Source organism: Peromyscus maniculatus, chromosome 5 (assembly GCF_049852395.1).
Source record: "Peromyscus maniculatus bairdii isolate BWxNUB_F1_BW_parent chromosome 5, HU_Pman_BW_mat_3.1, whole genome shotgun sequence".
NCBI classification, from domain to species: Eukaryota; Metazoa; Chordata; class Mammalia; order Rodentia; family Cricetidae; genus Peromyscus; species Peromyscus maniculatus.
In genome coordinates, this window is record NC_134856.1 from 69,154,727 (window position 1) to 69,179,807 (window position 25,081).

Consider the following 25,081-nt stretch of genomic DNA (forward strand, 5'->3'; position numbering starts at 1 on the left):
CAGAGCGAGATCCAGGACAGGCACCAAAACTACAAAGAGAGAAACCCTATCTCAAAAAAACAAAAAAATAAATAAATCTGTATGACCTTGAAAGCATGCCTAACATGACTATAAGTTTGACTATTAATCTGTATTTCTTAATTATACATTACATTTTTAAAAGAGCTGCATAAACATAATACTTTAAACAAGAGTAGAAATATACATACAGTATAACAAAATTAACTTTAAATTTGTATCAATAAACCAAAATCCATACCAATGTAAAATATTTAAGACTAATAGTTTTCTTTTTGGATTAAAGTAGATTTAATAATTTACCCTTTTATCCCATCATTTCTGTATCCCCCTTTTTTCTTTTCAGGCTGAGATCCCTGAATCTAATCTCTTTTGTTTAGCTTTTTCCCTGACCATTACCAGTAATGACTTGTAACCAACCCCCTTAGATGATAATAAATATCCATAGCCCCTGTTTTGGGGAATGTGGGCATTGTTCTCTAGACTACTTCCTATTGTTTGAGGCACTGGTAATCTTTGGACCCTGAGAAAATTTAGTATAATGGTTAAGTCTTGGCTGGAGTAGTCTGTGCAGCTGGATCATCTCAGCCAGCAACCTTGAAGCTGTTCTGGATGTAGAGAACTTGGAGGAAATTGTAACAGAGGTGCTCTAAGATATTGGATCATCTAGGTCATCCAATTTTATTAGCGTTTGGTCTTCTTGTTCTGAAAAATATATAAACTGTTAAAGGTAACATACATTTTTGTATTAATACAAGTATAAATTGTGTGTTGTACACAAGCTAGCCAAAGATGATTTTTTGTTTTATGTTTGAGCAGGTAAAAATATACATCATGTGTTTTACAGTTCTTCTAGGTTTATTTACTTATTTTTTTATGTCTGTAGCCAGGATTTCAGGGGGTCTCCTCTGATCAAACCTGATTATTTTTAACCTGGAATGAACCCACAGTTCTCCTGTGGAAATAAAAGCATAACCTCTCCTGTAAAGCAACCAACTTTTTTTTTTTTTTCTTCTGAGACAGGGTTTCTCTGTGTAGTTTTGGTGACTGTCCTGGATCTCACTTTGTAGACCAGGCTGGCCTCAAACTCACAGAGATCCGCCTGGCTCTGCCTCCCATGTGCTGGGATTAAAGGCGTGTGCCACCACCACCCGGCAAAACAACCTACTTTTTGATTTAAATTTTGAAGTCAAGGTATTTTAAAAATATATAGGTTGGTTGACCCTAGCAGTTTTCATAATGCAGTGTCTCTTAGCTAAAAAATTCAAAGACAACACAATAACACATAGGAGCCAGAAATATATACAGAGAGAAATATATACACAGAAAAATACTCTGTGTATTTCCCATATTTACATCGTTTTTTTATTCCTTTTTTTCTATTCTTTTTTAAGGACTTTCTCTTTTCTTAAGTATATGTGTATTTTTAAACCCATTTAGAGTTTTTTTTCCATCTGAATTTGTTTTTACTGTGTATCTGTAACCTTGTCTGTCTGCATGAGCAAAATCCCTAAAGCCCCCATGCAGCTTGCGGCTGGGACACCTCTCTATACTGCGGTCCATGTGAGAGACTATAGGAACCCCACCATGTGTCTGCACATGTGTCAGCACAGCTCATGGTGTGCTGGCAGTAGCCAGGACAGGTGTCTCTGTACCACAGCAGGTGTGAGAGACCCAAGACTAGGAAGTCACATCTGGCTCAGTTTCTGTGCTTTTAGAACCTTTTTAAAAAGCTTTATGTGGATGTACGTGGCCCTGGATGTTGTGTGCCATTTGTAGGTGGAGTTTTCCTGTTCCACAGCCACTTTCAAATGAACACACTAAGGCTTATATTAATTACAGGTGCTCTACCAATAGCTCAGGCTTGTTACTAACTAGCTCTTACAGCTTAACCGGTTTCTATTAACCTGTGTGCTGCCCCGGGACTCATGGCTTTTACCTCTTCCATTTTGTGTGTCCGATTTGTTCTCTGGCTGGCTGGTGACTCCTATCTGCCCTTCCTCATCCCATCATTCTCAGTTTGGCTTTCCCACCTAATTTTATCCTGTGAAGCTATTGGCCAGTCAGCTTGTTTATTAAACCAATGATAGTGACATATATTCACACAGTATACAGAAGGATTATTCCACAGCAGTGTCCTTTGGGTATATGCCCAGGAGTAGTATAGCTGGATATTGAGGTAGATTGATTCCCAATTTTCTGAGTAACCATCATATTGAATTCCATAGTGGATATACAAGTTTGCACTGGAGGGGTATTCCCCTTGCTCTACGTTCTCACCAGCATGAGCTGTCACTTGTGTTTTTGATCTTAGCCATTCTGAGAGGTATAAGATGGAATCTAAAAAGAAAGAAAGAAAGAAAAGGGTAGTATAGATAGCTGCCAGAAGTGAACATCAGAAAGCTAGGTAGAAGCAGTAGCCCGTGTTTCTAGATCCTTCAATTATTGCTGTAATGTATTTTTCTTTTTGTCTTTTAGGCAAATGACCATGGAAACAGTTGAATCACAGCAGGATCGAAGTGTAACACATTCTGTGGCAGAGCGCAGCTCTGCTCATATGCAGACTGGCCAAATTTCTGTTCCTACTCTAGCTCAGGTAGGCCATAGGCAGGCACTGATGAAAGTTAAAATAAATAGAAATAAGAATTGTGTGAATATTTTTTCACTTATCTTAAACAGCCCATATTTATTTATTTGACTTTGATAAGATATTTTTGCATTGTAACACATGTTTGATAGTACCCTGACCCCCACTGCTCCCAGCACTATAGGAAGGAAAGAGAAAGACTCCTTTGTAGCATGTAAATTCCAAGTTATTACTTGACTGGTTTGCTAATTCCAAATATATACAGTTCTAATATCATAGTTATAATGTTGGTGGGAATTTTCTATTTACCCATTGTGTATTTAGTTTGATCTTTATTTTCCTATCAGTCAGGTTATGAATTTTATTAGTTCTTTGAGAATTTGTACACCATATTTTGATCATATTCACCCCTCTTCCAACTCCTCCAGTTCCATCTCCATTCCATATCTTCCCAACATTATGTCCCGTCCCCCCCTCCCCCCGATTTTTTTTGGAGCTGAGGACCGAACCCAGGGCCTTGCACTTGCTAGGCAAGCGCTCTACCACTGAGCTAAATCCCCAACCTCCCCCCCGCCCCGCCCCGTGTCCACTTTTTAAAATTATTATTTTTTCTTTTTGAGACAGGATCTCACTGTGTAATCCTGGCTGGCCTGGAACCCACCATGTAGACCAAGCTGGCTTGAACATACAGAGATCCACTTGCCTCTGCCTCCTGAGTGCTGAGATTAAAGTCCTCTGTACCTTGACCAGTTGTGGGTCTCTATATTGATTTCCATGTATTGCAAACAGATCAGCTTCTCTGATCAGGATTGAGAGATCTATTAATTTATGACTATAATGATAAGTCATTAGGAGTCAGTTTAATACCATGTCCATTTAACAGTATAATGGTACTAGGTTCTTCCTAGGTACTATGATCTATTAGCCATAGGCTCTTGGCCTGACAAAGGTTATAGGTATGGCTTTCAACTTATTCAGCAGACCTTAAATCTAACCAGAAAGTGGCTGGTTGATTCTATGATGTTTATGACACTATTGTACCAGTGGACATATCTTGTCAGTGCAATCATTATTTTAGCTTGCATGGTTCACAAGTGGCTATGGCTGAGGACTATTTTTCTCCTCTAGTAGCATGAATAGCACCTTGCTGCATTATGGAAGCTAGCCAGTAGGGATAAAACTTTCAGGTCACTACTAGATTGATAATATCTATGTTCTATGACTCTGGTATGTGCATTTTTAGCAATAGAGTCTTACTGTCAAGTTTCAGAGGGTAACTGATAACATTAGCAGTAGTAACCCATAATATGTGGGGGTCTATTGTACCTTACCAATCAATAACTCAAAAAGAGATAATCCATTCTTAGTTTGGGGTTATCTTCATTATTGTTCTATTGCTGTGAAGAGACACCATGACCAAGGAAACTTATTGAAATTAATTGGGAGTTTGCTTACAGTTTTAGAGGGTTAGTCCATGAACATCTGGCAAGAAGCATGGTGGCAGGCTGGCAGGCATGGTGTTGAAGCTGTAGCTGAGTGTTTTGTATCCTGATCTGTAGACAGAGAACAAGACTGGCCTGGCATGGACTTTTGAAACCTCAAAACCTACTCCCAGTGACACACCTCCTCCAACAAGACCACACCTCCTAATCCTTCCTGCTTACTGGTCTAGTTTGCAGAGTGAACCTGGGATAGTGGGGCCTAAAAATGAGGCAGATTAAGGTCTCATGCAATAGCCAACTTTATTCAGAGCATCAGATAATTTAGATTCTGATGGTTAGGAAGAGTCACCTGAGTAAAGTATGCAATCTCAAGGACAAGCTGCATGTGGCAAAAACATATTTTCCCATAGAGGCATATGAACCAACAATAGCAAGTTGTAATAAATAATCTGAAGTGAACTCACTCCTACCTATTACACCTGGAAGGGTCACGAAATCAGATTCCAAGAACAACCTATGTTTTGGAGGAACAGAAATCACAAGACTCTTGACTTGTTTACTTGGAGTTTTCTCACAAGCTCAGAAACCTCCCACAGCATCATTCATGGACTATGTTCCCCTTTTTAAAAATTTTTTAATAGCAGGATATCTGGTGGTTTTGATTTGAAGTGTTGTAGATAAATCTAATTGTCATTTGATGCATGAGTATCCTGTAAGCAAACAAACTATATTATTTGAACAGTGAAAACATTGAGTGTAATACTGTGCCACCAAAAACAGAGATCCAAACTATGTCCAGTTACATTATTTAATTGATCAGAAAAATCTAGAAAATAGATTGAAAAGAGACCCATATAATTATTAGTTCTAGTATTTGGCAAAACATAAGTACATATGTGCCTTCTAATAGAAATACAATTTTTATAATGTCCTATGCAAATAGGAAGTGATATAAATCCAAGGAAAAATTAAACACAGTCTCTTTTCTAGATGAATGAGTTTGTTACAGTTTCAAGGTCCAGTCATAAACACAGAGTCATTAGTAAAATAATTTCTCCCTTGGTGCACTTGGACCCAGGTTGGCAGACTTGATTTCTGATAATACGGTCCAAATTTCCTTTGCCCTTCAGTTGACTGTTTGCTATCTTTCTAGTGACTTCTGCTGTCTTTCTGACTTAATTGCCTGGGTCCAGAGGAGCTGAAGAGGGATCCATAATCCTTAAGTGGATCCGTCTGCAATGACAGATGCATACCCCTTCCCAGTTTTCTTCTGAAGATGTAAAAATAGGACAAGTTTATATATCATCTTGCTTATTTTCTTCTGCAATAAAACCATGAGTCCATTGCTGGAAATAATCCTACAACATAAGCAGAATCTGAAACTATATTTAAGGGCTTAGGAATTAACCATAATAGATAAATCAAAAGAGCCAGTTCCACCTGTTGGGCTGATGAAAAGAAAATATGAATAGATTGATGACTACCTGGACCACGAGTTCTTCCTATACCATTAGATGAACCATCAATAAAATAAGTATCTGCCTATGGAATGGCAGAAGATTGAACAATTTTTGTTATCACAAATTCAGTTCGTATGAGAAAATCCCATAGTTTGCCAGCTGGATATTGATTTCCTATCTTTCCATAGTAATATGCAAATGAAATTTGAAAAGCCATAGAGTTCTGCAACCCTCTTAAAAACTGATTGTTGCCGGGGGTGGGGGGGTGGGTGGCGGCGGTGGCGGCGCTGGTGCAGGCGCACGCCTTTAATCCCAACACTTGGGAAACAGAGGCAGGTGGATCTTTGTGAGTTCGAGGCCTGCCTGGGCTACAGAGTGAGTTCCAGGAAAGGCACCAAAACTACACAGAGAAACCCTGTCTCAAAAAACAAACAAACAAAAAACAACAACAACAACAAAGCTAAACCTATTGATAATTAAGGGTAATATAAGACAGAAAGGATCAAATCCATATAATTGTGGACATCAGTTCCTCCCCTGATTTACTAATTGAGCAAGAAGAATAAGGTAAGCAGTTAGTTTTTTGTGGCCCTTCTGGTGTAAATAAATCCATCCCAAAGGTTGATAGTCTTGTGCTAATGCCTGTAGGAGACAATAGTGGGGAAAATAACCCAGTTTAAAGGCAGTGCAGGAGCCACACTGACATGAATGTTTCTTTTAGTCTGAACTCAAATAGCTGTAGGGCTTTTCTCAGATAATATGCAAGGACTGTCCAATGCTGCCTGTTCTTCTCGAGTTTTGTACAGATCTGTTAGTGCATAATTAGGTAAACATTTTGATTTTGCTGACATTGCATTGAATATACCAAACGCAGCTCCTGAGACTGGGGAAGAACTGGTAAACAAATTCCATTCTCCTGCTGTGCCCAGCTTGCCTACATTGTAAGGTTAGCCTTTTCACAGGCTCTAAGTCCTTATTAAAAGTGGAGCGAATTCAAGATTAGTTAGATTATCACATTCCTCACCCCATGCTTCAGGGTCTTATTCAGGCAAGAAAGGGAGGGGACCATCACCTTCCCTAGCATAGTTGTTAGTAGCACTGTTTTTACTTTCAAGCCTAAAGAGGGAAAATCTCTCTTTGCCTCTTTTGCCAATTTTAATGTTTGATCGTTCAGTTTATGTTCATTCAAGGAATTAGCCATCGTTTCCTCATGATTAATGTCCTCCTTATCTTCCTTAAGTATCTTGATAGCAGTCCAGATTAATGTCCAAGTGACCCAAAATTGAACAGGTATCTTTCCCCTTGTTATTGTTGCCTCTTCAATATTCTTTCAGACTCGGTCCTCTATTTCTTCATCTGAGGTCCCTTCTGGAAACCAGGGATCATAATCATAAACATACTGCAAGCAATCTAGTAGTTGTGATTTTGATACCTGTGCTCCTCCTTTCTTTAAGAAATGATGCACAGGCTTGACATCAGGCAAAGCCTTCCCTGGTCTCTGCCCACCATGCTCACTCACCACCTTCTCTGAGGGTCCTCACTCTTTTATCTCATAGCTGACCTCAGGCCCCTGATTCGTGGTGCCACTTGTTTAATGCTCTAGTTGGCGGTGTTGCCCTGAGATAGCAGGGCCTAAAAATGAGGCAGATTAAAGTCTTATGCAATAGCCAACTTTATTCAGAGCATCAAACAATTTATACTCTGAGAATTTATAAGAGTCAACTGAGTAAAGTATACAATCACTAGGACAAGTTGCATGTGGCAAAAACATTTTTCTGTAGAGGTATATGAACAAATAACAGCCAGTTATAATGAGTAATCTCAAGTGAACTCACCCCTACCTACTAAACTTAGGAGGGTCATGAAAGCATATTCCAAGAACAACCAATGTTATGGAGGAACAGAAATTTCAAGACTGTTTACTTGGAGTTTTCTCATGAGGTCTCAGAAATCTCACACAGCTTCATTCATGGACCATGTTATAACACCTTCCTTAACAGTCCACCAACTGGGAACCAAAATTCAAGTTTATGAGTCTATGGAGACCATTCTTGTTCAACCCACCACAGGGGCTTTTATTTGTAGTGTATGATGTCTAGTAGGGCATTGTTACCTCTGTTAGAAAAGAGAGGCTCTCATTCTATATTCCAAGCTGACCTATAACTAAGAATATAGTTAGTACAGGCTGGCCTCAAACTCAATGTAGTGCTTCTGCCTTAATCCCTAAGTGTTGGGATTCTAAGCATGAGCTACCACATCTTCAGTTAGGTCTGGAACTTTGAAATGGCTTCATTCAGAGAGTGCTAATAACACTTAATGCCCATTGGTCAGCTCCTGAGATACCTATATAAATAGATAAGATGACAAGTACATTTATGAATTTATTGGTTTGTCAGATACTTGGGAAAATTAATAAATGTTTAAAAGAATACCTACTGAATCTTGGCATAGTTCTAGACACACAGATTTGTAGCTTCTGGATTTAAATAGAGCTTTGGAGTGGTATATTAGTTAATTTTCTGTTGCTGTGTTCAAACACCATGACCAAGGCAGCTTGGTCTCAAGAAGTAGGAAGAAAGTGTTTGTTTGGGGCTTATGGTTCCAGGGGGATAGGTGTCCATGACGGCAGAGTGGAGGCATGGCAGCAGTGGCAGAAGTGTTGAGTAGAGCAAGATACTGAGAGTTCACACCTTGAGCAAAGCACAAAGCAAAGAAAGTGAACAGGGAATGGCAGAAACCTTTAAACTCTCAGAGCCTGCCTTTAGAAGTTCACTTCCTACAACAAGGCCACCTCCTGAACCTACTCAAATAGTGCCACCACCATTGGGTAAGTGTTCAATACGTGAGCCTAAGGGGACATTTTTTTTCAAATCACCATGAGTAATGAGGTTTTATACATATTCCAATAATTCCAGTACACATGAAGTGGTATTAAATCTTACTGTATACAATACAGAAAGAATAAGCATATAGCAGAAGGAGTAGTCAGCTGCCTAGGTGCTCTTTATGTGGTTTTTCATTTGAGGTAGGTACAAGGGCTAGTAGTGTTTTAGGTCGATGTGGAGAGAGGGAAGTGTATTCTGAGTAGAGGAAAGAATGTGCAAAAGCACAAAGTCGGCATATGGGAAACTATAGCTAAGCAAGAGTTTGCGGGAGTCTACTGTAGTCTGGGAAGTAGAACTGGTCAGAGGAAGAAAGGAAGCAGAAGGTTGTCGATTGTTGAGACTTTCAAGTATCCTGTATTCTAAATATGCTTGAAATAGTTTTAGATGACCACTGTGTTTAGAATAGTAGTAGCCCAGTGGAGATGGGGTTGAAAGTCAGTGAGCCAATAGGCAGGTCATTATTAGGATTCTGGTGGAGCCATGGTAATGTGGGATATAAGAACTACTACAGGGCTGGAGAGATGGCTCGGTGGTTAAGAGTACTAGCTACCCTTCCAGAGGACCTAGGTTCATTTCCCAACACCCGCATGGCAGCTTACAACTGTCTATAACTCCAGTTCCACAGGATCTGACACCCTCACAGATAAATGTGCACATAAAATAAAAATAAAGTATATTTGGGGCTGGAGAGATGGCTCAGCAGTTAAAAGCACTGGGTGCTCTTCCAGAGGTCCTGAGTTCAATTCCCAGCCCCCACATGGTAGCTTACAGCCATCCATAGTGGGATCTGATGCCTTTCTGCCATGCAGGCATACACACAAATAGAGCACTTGTATGCATAAAATGCATAAATAAATCTTTGCCAGTTAGTGGTGGCGCACGCCTTTAATCCCAGCACTTGGGAGGCAGAGCCAGGCAGATCTCTGGGAGTTTGAGGCCAGCCTGGTCTACAAAAAGAGTTCCAGGACAGCTAGAACTGTTACACAGAGAAACCCTGTCTCAAAAAAAAAAAAAAAAAAAAAAAAAACCTACAATTTTTCAAAATTAAAAAACAAAATTAGTGTGTGTGCATGCATGCACATGTATCTGCAAGTACCAATGAAGTCCAGAAGTTATGATTGGGTCCTCTGGAACTGGAGTTGCAGGCAATCGTGAGCTGCCCAGTGTGAGTGCTGGGAACCAAACTTTGGACCTCTGCAAAAGCAGCAAACACTTTGAATTTCTGAGCTATCTCCAGTCCCCCAGAATCTTAAATAAAATATTTGTTTATTTAGTGTGTGCCTGTGCTGGCACACATAAGGCTAGAAAGCTGACTTAGCAGGTAAAGGTACCTGTTACCAAGCCTGATGACCTGAGTTTGATTCCTAGGATTCACATGGTAGAAGGAGAGAACCAATTCCCAAAGGTTGTCCTCTTAATGTCCCTCCATATGTGTGCCATGGCACTTAGTACCTCCACAAATACACACAAATAAGTGATACATAAATAATTTACAGGAAATTAGTAAGCAAATGGAAAAAGAGTATCATAAAACCGTCTGTCTTTTAACATCCAGAGATATTTTTGATATTTTGTGCATATCCTTTGTTATCTTTGTCCGTGAGAGTATAATAAAATACAAAGCCTATTTTTTCCACTTGGGGTGTCTTTGTTTTGTTTTGTTTTTAAACTGTAATTCCTGGTCTCAAATTCTGCCATTTATTGCTGAAGTCACAAGCCTTCATTTTGTCTCTGCTTTCTTCCCTTCAGGTACTGACTCACTGACTTTTGCTCATGTCATTTCTCCAGAGGCAGTCGGTACACTAGGTCCCTTCATTTTAGGTTGATAATAAATGTGTAGTTCGAAGGGACCTTCAGCTGTGTAAGCCTCAGTCACAAATGGCTAAATAGGTCACCACTAAGCTGCCTCCAAAGCACTTGTGATTTATGCAGTTTGGGAATTTAATCCAGTGGTTAGAAGCTAGTGTTTTACATCATAATTAATTTCATCACACATACATTTATACACATGTTCAATTATATATATTGAGTGTGTGCACACTCATGCATGCACTTGTATGTCCATGTGTGTGCATGTGAAGGGTAGAGGACAACTTGAAGAAGTCGGCTTTCTCCTTTTGGGAATCAAAGTCCAATTGTTGGGTTTGGCAGCAGGCTCCATTACCTGCTGAGCCATCTCAGTAGCCCAGAAACCAGATTGTAGTAGGTTTAGAGAATAAATAAGAAGAAAAGAGAGGGAAATTGAAAATATAGATCCCTTAAGATGGAGAGTAGAAATGAGAATAGAAAGGAGGATAGAGACTTAGGAAATGTCTGAATCAAGGAACTGGAAATTCCTTGATGGTTTATGATGATTCTTTTAAAACAGCAAGTATCACATACTTGATATTTTAAAACTCCAGATAGCAAGCTTATGGATTTTGCTGTATTCTTACTTTCTGTGTTTGAAGTATGTGATCACAAATAAACCAGGGAGTCCTTTCTGCCATCTTTCTGTGCCGCCATAATGATACATATAAATGTCCTGGCTGTTCTAGTAGCATCCTTACTAGACTGTGTTCCAAAGTGATTGACTCGTTTCTAAATGTGATGATGAAGCATGGCTACATTGGCAAATTTGGAATTACCAGTGATCATAGAGCTGCATTATTATGACTCTCCCAGGCAGATTAAACAATGTAGTGATTAGCTCCAGACTTGATATGCCACTCTAAGAGTTAGAAAAATGGCAGAATAAGCCACTTCCATCTAGTCAGCTTGGTTTTATTGTATGACAACCTCAGCAGGTGTTATGAACCTTGAAAAAGCAAGACAAAAATACATATGTGGGAGAATCCCAGGATTGATTTTTAGGGCTATAAAACATATATTGTGGTGGTTTGAAAGAAAACGGCCCCCAAAGGGAACTATTAGGAGGTGTGGCCTTATTGGCGTAGGTGTGGTCTTGCTAGAGGAAGCATGTCACTGTGGGGGTGGGCTTTGAGGTCTTTTTTCTTAGGTTTCATTCAGCATGACAGTCATTTGACTTCCTGTTGCCTATAAGATAGAGCACTCTGAACTCCAGCACCATGTCTGCCGCCATGCCCCCATGCTCGCTGCCATGTTCCCCATCATGATAATGGACTGAACCTCTGAAACTGTAAGTGAGCCACCCCAAAGAAATGTTTTCTTCTCAAGAGTTGTCTTGGTCATGGTGTCTTTTCACAGCAATAAACACCATAACGAAGACACATATAAATAAAATTTCTCAGTGGATTCTGAAAAAAAAAAAAAAAAAAACCAGAACCATGGAGCCTGATGTGGTAGTACAGGCCTATAATCCCAGCTCATGGGAAGCTGGAACAGGAGGATCAAAACTTCCAGGCCAGCCTAGACTATGTAGCAAGACCTCGTCTCAAAAGACAAAATAAATTTTAGCTTTTATCTTTCATATCTAGAAATGTGAAGAAATGAAAAAGTAGTGTGAGGTAATTCCTGAATTATTTTAGTTAACTAATAACTGTCATCTGTGCTTTGTATGGATCTTGATAGTTTGAAGAGTTATACTATTCTATAGTTATACTATACTATTCTTAGCTAAAATCTTATAAGTAGGATTAATCATTTAGGTTCCTGTATCTAAAGCTATTCATGCCTGAATATTTGCTGTCATCACACAGTTTTATATATATTTTAAGTTATATATATATATATATATATATATATATATATATATATATATATATAACTTAAAAAGTCACACTGAAATGTATTTAATCCTATTATATGTGTCCAAAGTGGCTGATTATTCTCAATGGTTCCTGATAGCCCAATAAAATTAAATTTGAGGATGGTATTTAGACTTAAGTTCAGCTTTGTATGAAGATTGTTTATTTTCCTGTTTATGTGTCCAAATCATTAAACCTTGTGGGATAAAAGTTGTGACCAAAATACTTGGTGGGTTTGGTTTTTTTTGTGTGACATCATACGATGTTAGTAGCTGTGGCACCTCTGACTTTTCCAGAACTTCTGCTAATCAGGTACTCTGAAGATCATAGTTTTAAAAATCTGGAAACTGTTGACCTTGGTCTTTGCCTTAAGGCTCTGTACTGACTAGTGGAGGGAAGGAGCCCACCAGGCAAAGGCTGCAGTTTTATATTTGTCTGCTTTATAACTTTCCTCTTATGTGTGGCACCATTTTCATCTCTGTTCAAAGGTCAAACTACAGGGCAGCTATGTGTAGTGCTCTATGCCTATAATTCCTAGTACTTGGAGTTGGAGATAGGAGGATTAGGACTTCTAAGACCAGGCTCTGCTACTTAGTAACTTCAAAGTCAGCCTGAACTGCAGCTGAGAGTCTGTCCTCAAGAAAAAAAAGATGCCAGAAAGATAGCAAGATAGGAAGAGGTACTTAAGGTCAAGACTGGTAATGTGAGTTCAACCTTGAAGACCCACAGGTAGAAGAAGAGAGCAGACTCCCACAGGTTGTCCTCTGACCTCCATATGCCCTCCCCCAGAGTTCATTTTGTTACTTATTTATTTATTGAAGCTATTAAGTATATGTTCTGATATATAAGATTAACAGCCCACTCAACCCTGAAAAAAACCCTTGTTAGTAAATTAGAGGATCATAGCTAGAAGTTTTCTCTGCTCCCGAGTTCCTCCAGTCCTGCCTGGCCCCTCAGTCCCACAGCCGTTTATACGGTAATCACTCAGAGGCTTAATATTATTTACAGACTGTGTGGCCTATGGCAGGCTTCTTGCTAGCTAGCTTTTATAATTTAACCCATTTTTATCTATCAGTAAGTTACCATGTGGCCATGGCTTACCAGTACTTTCACATCTTGCTTCTCCTGCTGGTCCCTGTGCCTCCCTAGACTCTGCCTTTCTCCTTCCTGTCTCTCTCCTTGGATTTCCTGCATGCCTCTAAGCTGCCTTGCCATAGGCCAAAGCAGCTTATTTACTAACCAATGGGAACAACATATATTCACAGCATACAGAAAGACATCCCCCAGCACTTCGCCTTTTTTTTTTTATCTAATCAAAAAGGAAGGTTTTAGTTTTAATGTAGTAAAGTTATATATAACAAACAGTTATCAAGCAAGAATTACAGTTACAATATCTAGTCTATTTGTACTTGGGGAAATTAAAGAAAATATTATATCTATCCTATATTTGTGAGTCTAAAGTTTCATATCTAATTTATCTTTTATCATACCCAAGGAAAATTAGAATTATAACTAAGGAATGAGAGAACAGAGAGAGGAGGATGCTAGAGGCCAGCCATGTTCTTACTGCTAGGAAAGCCTCAGCTGAAGAGAAAGCTGCCTCTTGTATACTCCCACCCATATCTTTCTGTGCCCTGCCTCTTACACCTCTCTCCACCCAGTTACATCACTTTCCGTACAGACCTCCAGACCTCTATGGTTAGCTAGTGCTGGGAATTAAAGGCGTGTGCCACCATGCCTGGCTCTGTTCCCAGTGTGGCCGCCTTGAACTCACAGAGATCCAGATGAATCTCAGTCTCCCGAATGCTAGGATTAAAGGCATGTGCTACCATTACCTGACTTCTATGTTTAATATAGTGGTCGGCTTTTTCCTCTGATCCCCAAATAAGCTTTATTGGGGTACACAAATAAAATATCACCACAGAGGGTCTATCTTAACCCAAGAAGAAATTCTTTCCAGAAATCAGAATGCTAAAAATAAAAAATACTACATATCTAAATAATTTTAGCTATATTTACATACTCTGGAACAAATGATAATCCTCCTGCTTTAGTCTCCTAGGTGCTAGGATTAGAGCATGAACTGCCATGCCCAGGTATTTGTAACCATTTATTATTTTGTTTAAACATGTGTGTGTGTGTGTGTGTGTGTGTGTGTGTGTATGTGTGTGTGTTGGGGAGGTATATGCTTACCTGTGTTCACTTATGTGGCGTCCAGAGGATTGCATTGGTTACATGTAGTTCCAGGGCCACACCTGGATTTTTATGTAGGTACTAGAGGTCCATACTCATGTTCTCATTCTTGCACAGCAAGAATTTTTGCCCACGGAGCCATCTCTCCAGCCTAGTTTTAGCCATTTGTAGTAAACAGTTGAAACCTGAAACTGTACCCATAAATAGTTCGTTTCTTTTCCTCTTGGTTCCTATAACCATTCTACTCTACTTTTTGTTTCCATGAAATTTAACTAGCTACCTCCTGGGCAGAGAATTGTCTAGAATTTATCTTTTTTGTGACTGGCTTCTTTCATTTGTCATGATTTCCTCTAGGTTCATCCATGTAGCTTGAGATGTTTCTTCTTTTTAAGGCTGTATAAAATATTCTATTGTATGTCTTTGTTATTACTGTTTTGTTTTTGTTTTTGTTTTCAAGACAGGTTCTGTCTGTATAGCCCTAGCTGTCCTGAAACTCACTCTGTAGACCAGGCTGGCCTAGAACTCACAGAGATCCACCTGCCTCTTCCTCCCAGGTGTGGGAATTAAATGTGTGCGCCACCATGACTGGCCTCAAGTGTTCAATTTACAATGTTCTGTTTTTCTGTTTCAGCCTCTAAATATTTGAGATATTCTTTAAACACTATTTTCCCACAAGAAACAGAAATGGAGATAGTTTTCAACAAGTTTCTTAGATCACTGAAGGGAATTTTCATTCTAGTCTTTGATGTTAATCTAGATAACTCTGAGATTTGATCTCTTAGCCAGCAGAGGAGACAGAGCCAGTGGTCTGCTATATTGTGAATTCACATCTCTTTAATCCTTTATTAGCTGTCCTGAATGCAGGCCATGTCTGTGACATTCTTAGCTCTATTGTGACATCACAAACCCCACCGTGAGGGAACCTAGCTACGCACTGGAGCTGGTTTACTAGGTGCTGATCGCATGCTGTGCTACAACACTGTGAGGTTTCCCCAGTATAAGTGTCATTATTAGAACTTTTTTTTTAAAATTCCAAAGCCAAGTGAGGCTATCAATCGCATCACCTACACTGTTTCTTTAGACTAACTACTGTCTGTAGTGGGTTCTCAGTGGATGTGGTGGCATCAGCATAACCTATGCTTCAGGCATCCTATAGAAGAAGATTATTCTTCAGGGGATCTGGATAAAAAGGTAAATTCTTATCTGCTGTGAGTTGAATTCTATGTTTTTAAAGCCTCAGAAGAAGAGCCTCAAACTATAAAGTATAATAAGTACCACCTTTATGTTTTTAACTTGTTTTTGAAAAGATGCCCGTTTGGTTTTTGGAATGAGATGTGTACATTCTTAGTTCTCTCTGACTTTTGCCTTCTCTTCATTTATGCTGATGGTCCCTCCCCTGTGAAACTGTGCCTGTGCCAATGTCTTCTCCCCTTCCCACTAGAGCACATCTTTCCATGCTCCTCTGTTACACCACTTTCTAATTCCATGCTTTGATTTTTCGTTGAAGACTTAAGCTCTTTTCACAATATTTGTTTCCCCAATCATTTTTCTCCTTTCTGACTTGGGAAGGCAGGCCTTGGATACTTTCTGCTTAATCTCTGAGCACTGGCCTGTGAAACCCAGAGCAAGTACCCAGAAAATAGTTAATGAATAGAAGAGTGAGTTAATTAAAAAATAGTTTGCATTCCTGTGAAAATTTTGGTTATAAAAATTGTTTTAGGGCAGCCAGAGAGATGGTTCAGCAGTTAAAAGTGCTTGCTGCTCTCCCCTCGCCTCAATCACTTGTCTTTATTTTCTCTTAACTACTTTTTTCCATTGCACTTAGGAAGATTTCTCAAATCATAGCATGCTTGCATATCTGTTAACTTTTACTTAGACATTATAAAATTAAATTGCATATACATAGTGCTTGTTCTTTCAGAGCTTCAGTTTCCAGCACTCACATGATGGCAAAAAAGCCATCTGTAACTCCAATTCCAAGGGGATCTAGTTCCTTCTCACCTGTAGGTGACCAGCATGCATGTGATGCACATACATAAATTCAGACAAAACATTCATACATAAAATAGACTGGTCTAAAAATTTTGTTTCAGATTGTAAACAGTGGTACATGTCTATAATCCAATACTCAGGAGGCTGAGGTAGAAGAATTGAAGGTTTGAGGCCTTCCTCAACTGCATAGTAAGATCCTGTCTCACAAACACAAAGGGAACAAACACCAAAAATACCAATAGCCTTAGAATTTTGACGTATATAAGAGATTTCTCTGTTTCTATCTGCATATTAGAATTCAAATGCACTTTATTGTCTTATAAGTGTTGTTGGTTTTGTTTTGTTTTTTTAGTGTTTTTGTTTTTTATTTGATTGGTTTACTTTTGAGACATGATTTCCCTTATGCAGTCCAGGCTGGCTTTAAACCTGCAATCCTCCTGCATCCGCCTCTTTAATGCTGGGATTACAGGGATATGCTGCTGAGCCTAGTTTACTAATTCAGTGTTTCCAAAGCTTCTTTAGAATTCTTTGCATGCCATAAGTAATTACATATGTCTATTGATTCCTCTCTTGATATTATTCAAGTATGCATTTTCTTCATGAACTCTAATACAAAACTCCAACTCTTAATTCTTTTTTAAACATTCATCTTTAAATGGATTTAATATTAGCCTGCTTAAAACTGAATTTATCTCTTCATCTGAAGTGAAATACTACTTTTTACTTATCCGTTTTGAGCTTTGGGAGCAGATAAATGTTCTTAAAATGTTATCCTTGTTCTTTCTGTGTCTTGTGTATATACCTTACTTTGAAGAGGGACAAATATTCAGTTGCAGGACATATAATCACTATAAGAACAATACTAATAAATTGAGAAGGGCGGGGAGCCATGTGAGTTTTGTTGTTGTTGTCCTTACCCCCAGTTAATAGTACTAGGGTGTGAGTTCCATCTTGTAGAGCAGGCTTTCAATCCAGCCAGCAAGTGCATGATTGCTCCCATGCCATCCTTGCCACATTATTGCACCAAGTGAGCCCCCCTTGTCAGGACAAGAGGTCTTGTAGCACCCAGTGTTCACAGCTGGGTGAGACTGTTGATTACTTTTCTCTCCTGGCAATATGCACCATGGAACCTAGCCAGTAAGAGATGAAGCTTGTAGGTTGGAACCGGCTTGGTTTCTCCTTGTTCAGGGACTCAAGTGTGTGTGATCTTTGACAGTAGGATCTTGCCATCAAGTTCTGGAGAGTAACCAAGAGCAATGGCAACAGCCTATAATGTTTGGGGGACACTCTATGGGACTACACTGACCAACAGCTCCAAAAGTGGTAACCCATACTTAGCACTGCACTTTCTATTTGATAGTCTGTGGTATCTGGGAGGGGCATTGCCCCCGTTATCAGGTAACATCACTTAAACTCTTTTTATATGTGTCTATAATATTTTAGGAAACTTCTCTAGTAGCAGTTTCTATATGACTTTTTCAAAGGTCTTTAGTGTTAGTTATCCCTCTCCGTACTTCTCTATCCTGCCTTCCTAGTCCTTGCCCCAGTTAACCCTCCCCCTGCCCCCCGAAACAGGGTTTTTCTGTGTAGTTTTGGTGTGTATCCTGGATCTCGGCTCTGTAGCCCAGGCTGGCCTCGAACTCACAGAGATCCGCCTGCCTCTGCCTCCCAGGTGCTGGGATTAAAGGCGTGCGCCACCTCTGCCCGGCAACCCTTTCTGTTCTTATTATTTCCTTTCCCTCATACCACATACCTGTCTTCTAGTCCTCTTCACGTTAAGCCGACCCTCTGTGGCACCTTACTAGTTTTTTATTTTTATGGGTATTTTAATTTCAATAGGATTTATCTCAAAATTCACAGGTAGCATTCATGAATGAGAGAGAACATGTGGCATTTGTCTTTCTGGGTTCATGTTACCTCACTTAAAATTATTATTTTAAAATCCATCCATTTACTTGTGAATTTCATAATTTCATTTTTCTTTGCAGCTGAATAATATTCTATTGTGTACATGTATCACCTTTCCATTATCTATTACTTCATGGACATCTAGGCACTTTTCCCTTCCTGGCTTTTGTGAATATAGGAACAGTAAATACTGATGAGCAGGTGTCTCTGTAGAAGGATATAGAGTCCTTTGGGAATATGCCCAGGAGCTAAAGCTGGATCATATGGTACACCGATTTCTGGCTTTCTCGGGGACCTCACACTGCTTTGTACAGTGGAAACACTATACATTTTATATTCCCACCAGCAGTGAATGTGTGTCACCTTCTTCACATACATACCAGCATTTGCTGGCATTTAAAAAATCAAAGTCATTTTAACTAGGGTAAGGTGAAATCTCAAAGTGGTTTTAATTTGTGTGTCTCTGATGGCTAAAGATGTTGAATGTTTAAAAATACATATATCAGCCGGGCGGTGGTGGCGCACGCCTTTAATCCCAGCACTCGGGAGGCAGAGGCAGGCGGATCTTTGTGAGTTCGAGGCCAGCCTGGGCTACCAAGTGAGTTCCAGGAAAGGTGCAAAGCTACACAGAGAAACCCTGTCTCGAAAAACAAAAAAAAAAAAAAAAAAAAAAAAAACATATATCAGCTCTGTATATTTCCTCTTTTGAGATTTTTTTTCCTGTTTAGTTTCATGCTCCCTTTTAAGTTGGGTTTATTTTCTTGTTTGTTTGTTTATTATTTGCATTCTTTGTATATTCTAGACACTAACCCTCTGTTAGATGTCTAGGTGGTAAAGATTTTTTTCCCATTCTGGAGGCATCTTTGTCGCTGGAATGATGACTTTTTTGCTGTACAGAAGCTTTTTGGTTTCATAACATCCCATTTGTCACTTTTTGGTTAATGGTTGTATAATCCTGTTCAGAAAGCCCTTTCCTGTGCCTGTAAATTGAAACATATTCCCTACTTTCTCCTCAGATTTAGAGTCTTACATTGAAGTCCTTGATTCATTTGGAGTTGAGCTTTGTGCAGGGTGAGAGATAAGGATCTACTTTTATTCTTCCATATATTTGAATGTCACCACTTATTGAAGATACTCTCTTTTCTCCAACATGTATTTTGTCCTCTTCGTTGAAAATCAGGTGACTGTAGGAATGTGGGCTTATCTTTGGTTCTTCAGGTTTATTATATTGACCAGTGTGTCTGTTTTAATGACAATACCATGCTGTTTTTATTACTTTCAACTATTGAAATCAGGGCTGTTGATACTTAAGCAGTATTTTTATTGTTCAGGATTGCATTAGCTAGTCTCGGTCTTTTATGTTTCCATGTGAATTTTGAGATTCATTTTTCAATATCTGTGAAGAATTTTATTGAAGTTTTGATGGGGATCAAATTTGAATCTATAGATTGCTTTAAGTAGAATGGTCATTTTTACATTAATCTTACCAATCCAGTAGCATGGATGGTCTCTCCTTCTAGATCTTCTTCAATTTCTTTCTTCATTATTGAATTTTCATTGTGCAGATCTTTCATTTCTTTGGTTAGATATATTTCAAGTTTTGTTTTTGAGGCTGCTGTAAATGGGATTGTTTCCTTCTCAATATGTTTGTCATTTGGTATGTAGGAAGGCTACTGATTTTTGTATGTTAAATTTGTATTCTGCTACTTAACACTCTATCAGCTGTTGAAGTTTTCTGGTAGATTTTTGAGGGTCTTTTATGTATAGAATTATATATTCTGAGATAAAGGTACTTTGATTTCTTGTTTTCTATTTGTTTCCTCATACCTCCCTCTTTTTTCTTATTGCTCTAGTTAGAAGACTTCATCAACTATGTCAAAGAGGAATGGAGAAAGGGTATATTCTTGTCTTATTCCTGATTTTAGTGGTAATACTTAGTTTATTTATTTATTTAGCATTTTCATGATGTGGGGTTATTGTTCCTTGATTGAGATATGTCTCCTCTATGCCCAGATTCTTTAGTTCTTTTATCATGAAGGGATACTGGATTTTATCAAAGCCCTTTTCTGCATCTAATGAGATGATCTTTGAGTTTCTTTATGTAGGGAATTACGATTATTGATTTATGTATGTTGAACCATCCCTGTATCTATGGGATGAAGATAACTTGATTTTAGTGGATGATACTTTTTGATTTGTTTTTGTTTTGTTGAGACAATCTTTCTCTGTGCACCCTTGGCTTTCCTGGAACTCAATCTGTAGAGCAGGCTTGCCTTGACCTTACAGAGATCTGTCTGCCTCTGCCTTGGGAGTGCTGTGATTAAAGGTCTATACCACTGCTGCCTGGCTTTAGATGATACTTTTAACTGTTTTTGAATTTGATTTGCAAGTATTTCATTGAAAAATTTTGCATTTACATTTAACAGTAATAATGGCCTATAATCTTATAATTTTGTTGTTGTTGCTGTTACTTGTCTCGTTTTTGTTATCAGGGCAGTACTGACTTTATAAAAACAATGTGTTGAGCTGGGCAGTGGTGGTACATGCCTTTAATCCCAGCACTTTGGAGGAAGAGGCAGGTGGATCTCTGAGTTCAAGGCCAGCCTGGTCTACAGAGAGAGTTCCAGGACAGCCAGAGCTGTCACACAGAGAAACCCTGTCTCGAAAAACAAAGCAAAGCAAAGCAAAACAGAACAAAACAAAAAAACCCAGTGTGTTGAAAGGAAATGTTTTTTTCCTTTATACAAAAATTGGAAGAATATTGGTATTAGTTCTTTGAAGGTTTGGTAAATTCTGCACTGAATCCACTTTGTCCTAGGCCTTTCTAGTTGGGAAATTTTAAAAAGATTTATTTATTTTAGTTTATGTGTATGTGTGTTTTTCTTGCATGTATGTTTTTGATCCCCTGAAATTGGAGTTACAGGCAGTTGTGAGCTGCCATTTGGGTAAGCATTGTAAGTGCTCTTTTCTGTTGCGTTATCTCTCTAGCCCCTAGTTAGGGGGGTTTTATGTTACTAATTCTATCTCATTATTGTTTGGTCTGTTTAAAGTATTTATTTCATCATAGTTTAACTTTGGTGGATCATATGCATATAGAAATTTATCCATTTCTTTTAGATTTGCCAGTTTAGTGAAGTATAAAAATTTGAAGTATGCCTATGATTCTCTGAATTTCCTTAGTGTCTGTTAATTTTCTCTCCTTTTCATCTCCAATTTTATTGATTCAAAATTTTCTCCTCTCAGTCCTTTTTGTTTGTTAATTTCACTAGAACAGTGGTGTAGCTGAAGTTTTTTCGAGTCCTGCCTGGCCCACGGTCAGGATAGATCTCTCTCATCTGCCAGTCCTGCAGCCACTCAGACCCAACCAAGTAAATACACAGAGACTTATATTTCTTATAAACTGTATGGTCGTGGCAGACTTCTTGCTAACTGTTCTTATATCTTAAATCAACCCATTTCTATTAATCTATAAGTTGCCATGTGGCTTGTGGCTTACCAGTATCTTAACGTCTGCTTCTCATCATGGCAGCTGGCAGTGTCTCCCTGCCTCAGCCTTCCACTTCCCAGAATTCTCTTCTCTGCTTGTCCTGCCTATACTTCCTGCCTGGCTACTGGCCAATTTATACATTTTATTTATTTATACAATTTATTTATACAGAGCGATATCCATAGCACAGTGGTTTTTAGCCTTCCTAATGCTGCAACCCTTTATACAGTTCCTCATGTTGTGGTGACCCCCAAACTGTAAAATTATTTTCATTGCTACCTCATAACTGTAGTAATTTTGCTATTGTTATGAATCATAATGTAAATATCTGTGTTTTCTGATGGTCTTAGGTGATCTCTATGAAAGGGTGCTTTGACCTCCCCAAAGGGGTTGTGACCCACAGGTTGAGAACTACTGCACTAGTGATTTGTCAGTCTTGCTAAGTTTTTCCAAGAACCAACTCTTTGACTCGGTATTTTTTTTATTTCCTTAATTTTACCCTTATTTTATCCTCTCTTGTTCACTGTTTTTTGGGTGTTGTTCTTGTTTTTCAAGTGCATCATTAAGTTGTTAGTTAGAGATCTCTCAAATTGAATTTTTTTTCAAGACTTACTTTTTTTCTGTTTATGAATGTTTATGTGCATTCATGTATTGCACCACATCCATGCATGATACCCATGGAGGTCGGAAGAGCCCATCTGATCCCCTAGAACTAGAGTTAGTTATGGTTAGGAATCATCATGTAGTGCTGGGGACTGAACTTGAGTACTCTGCAAGATCAACAAGTACTCTTACCCACTGAACCATCTTTCCAGCCCTCTCAAGTTTTTTTGTGATAGGCACTTATATAATAAACCTTCCTCTTAGGGACTGTTTTCATGCTGTCGCATAGATTTTAGTATGTTATGTTTTCATTTTCAGTCAATTCTAGGAATTTAAAATTTTCCATTTTAGTTTTTTACTTAACCCAGTCACCATTCAGTAGTGTGTTGCTTAGTTTCCACAGTTTGTGTACTTTCTGTAGTTTCTCTTACTGTTGATAACCAGCTTTGCTCAGGTAGAATCAGGATGTTATTACACTTTTCCTATAATTATAATTTTTGGCTCCCAACACCCACATGGTGGCTCACAACCATCGATGTTCTCTTTTGACCACCATGAGTAACAACTGCATTTGTGGTGCTTATGCATATATTGTTGAGACTTGTTTTGTGTCCTAATATGTGATCAGTTTTTGAAAAAGTTTCATGGGCTTCTAAGAAGGATATGTACTCTTTTTTTTGTTTGTTTGTTTGTTTGTTTGTTTTTCGAGACAGGGTTTCTCTGCGTAGCTTTGCGCCTTCCCTGGAACTCACTTGGTAGCCCAGGCTGGCCTCCAACTCACAGAGATCCGCCTGCCTCTGCCTCCCGAGTGCTGGGATTAAAGGCGTGCGCCACCACCGCCCGGCTAGGATATGTACTCTTTAAGTGTTTAGGTGGACTGTTCTGTAGGTATCTATTGGATCTATTTGACTTATGATATTATTTAATTCTAATGTTTCTCTCCTTAGCTTTTGTCCGGATGTCCTGTTTATTGGTGGGAGTAAGATGTTAAAGTCCTCCACTATCACTGTGATGAAGTTAATCTGTGAATCTAGTAGTATTTCTTTTATGAAATTGAGTGCATTCATGTTTGGTATACTTATGTTTAGAACTGGAGTATCCTCTTGGTGTATTCCTCTTTTAAGGAATATGAAGGGACCTTCCTTATCCCTTCTGGCTAGTTTTAGTTTGAAGTCTCTTTCATTACACATTAGAATTGCTATTCCTATTTATTAGTTATATTTGCTTGGGATACCTTTTTCCATTCTTTTATTGTAAGATGGTGTCTATCATTAATGATGAAGTTTGTTTCTTGGAAGCAGCAAAAAGATTGGTCCCGTTTTTTAATCCAGTCTGATAGTCTGTGTCTGTTTGTTGGGGGAATTGAGATCATTAATATTAAGAGTTACCACTGAGAGGTATATTATTATTATATTAATTACTCACATATTGTTGTTTTTATGTTTTCTTAGACTTCTCTTAAGTAACTATTTTGGAGTTATTTAATACCTGTGACCTCCTGGGTGTGTTTATTCTTTTCTCAGACTAAAGTATTCTTTCAATAATCTCTGCAGAGCTGGTTTAGTGGTCATAAATTAATCTGTTTTTATCATGGAAATATCTTATTTCTCCATTAATTTTAATTATATAGTTTGGCTGGGCATAATGATTTTGATCCCTTTATAATATGTTGTGGGGAGTTTCTTTTCTGGCTCTGTCTATTTGGAGTCCTATAGGCCTCTGGTACTTGGGTGGGTATTTCTTTCTCTAGGCTGGAGAAATTTTCTTCTATGATTTTTGTTTTGTTTTGTTTTTGAGGCTAAATCTCACTATGTAGCACTAACTGGCCTAGAACTCCCTGGGTAGACCAGGCTGACATCGAGTTCACAAACATCCCCTTCCCTCAGCCTCCTGAGGGCTGGCATTCAATATTGCACGCTACAATACCCAGGCTTTTCTATGATTTTATTGAAAATATATTCTATGCCTTCAGTGTGGTAGTGTCCTTTTATTCTCATAATCTACAGGCTAGATCTTTACAGGGTGTCCCATGTTCTCTTCATATTTATTTTAGAATTTCTCAATTGACCTTCCATTTCCTCTGCCTTGTCCTCCAAGCCCAGACTCTGTTTTCCCATGGTCCATTCCATTGGTAAGGCTTTCCACTGAGATTTACATTTGGCTTGTTGAGCTTTACATTTCCAGCATCATTTTAGTTTGGCTTTTCTTCAGCAATTCTGTTTCCATTGAGTTCTGTTTTCACATCTTAGATTGACCTCCTTACTTCATTCATCTCATTGTTTTTAGCTCTCTTGGAATACATTCATGTCTTCTATGAGTTATTTGAACATGATTGTAATTCTGAATTCTTTGGAAGTTTTTCCTGGTCACTTTCATTAGGTTCCATTATTATGGGATATAATTGTGGGGGAGTCATGTCATCTTGGTTTTTGTTTTTGTTTCTATTCTGGGACTTGTGCATTTGTAGTAGTTTGTTGGTTGAATTCCTTCTTTTCTTTCATTGTCTTCCTCCAGTGGAGGTGTTTAACAGTGTTCAGGAAAGTACTTAGTACTAGGTCTGAGAGGCCTGCTTTCTTCTGTAGGGCTGGTACCAGAAGAATTTAAGCAGCAGAGATGGGCCTAAGCAGGGGAAGCTGGGTTTCCAAATGCTACAGGAGGCTGTGCAGGCAAAATTCCTAGGCACTGTAGGTGGGCCGATCGCAGGAGGCAATGACCAGCACCTGGAGTGTGGCTTCAGGATGAGGTAGATGGGCCTAAGCATGGGAAGTGGGATGCAGGAGGCTGTGGGGGAGGGCCAGC

At 38.8% G+C, this 25,081-nt stretch overlaps 1 protein-coding gene across 27 annotated transcripts in view; it reads left to right on the plus strand.

Annotated features, from left to right (window-relative positions):
• Positions 1 to 25,081, plus strand: part of Crem (cAMP responsive element modulator) — an 85,803-nt gene that overhangs the window by 20,385 nt on the left and 40,337 nt on the right. For 20 of the 27 annotated variants that reach the window (XM_006992152.4, XM_006992153.4, XM_042277969.2 and 17 more), the window contains one exon: positions 2,497 to 2,614. In XM_006992152.4, the coding sequence (XP_006992214.1) occupies positions 2,497 to 2,614 (118 nt within the window). Of the gene's footprint in view, positions 1 to 2,496; positions 2,615 to 15,207; positions 15,484 to 25,081 lie in introns of those variants that run through there. The other 7 variants (XM_076572532.1, XM_015985765.2, XM_042277973.1 and 4 more) reach the window with 5 other exon arrangements.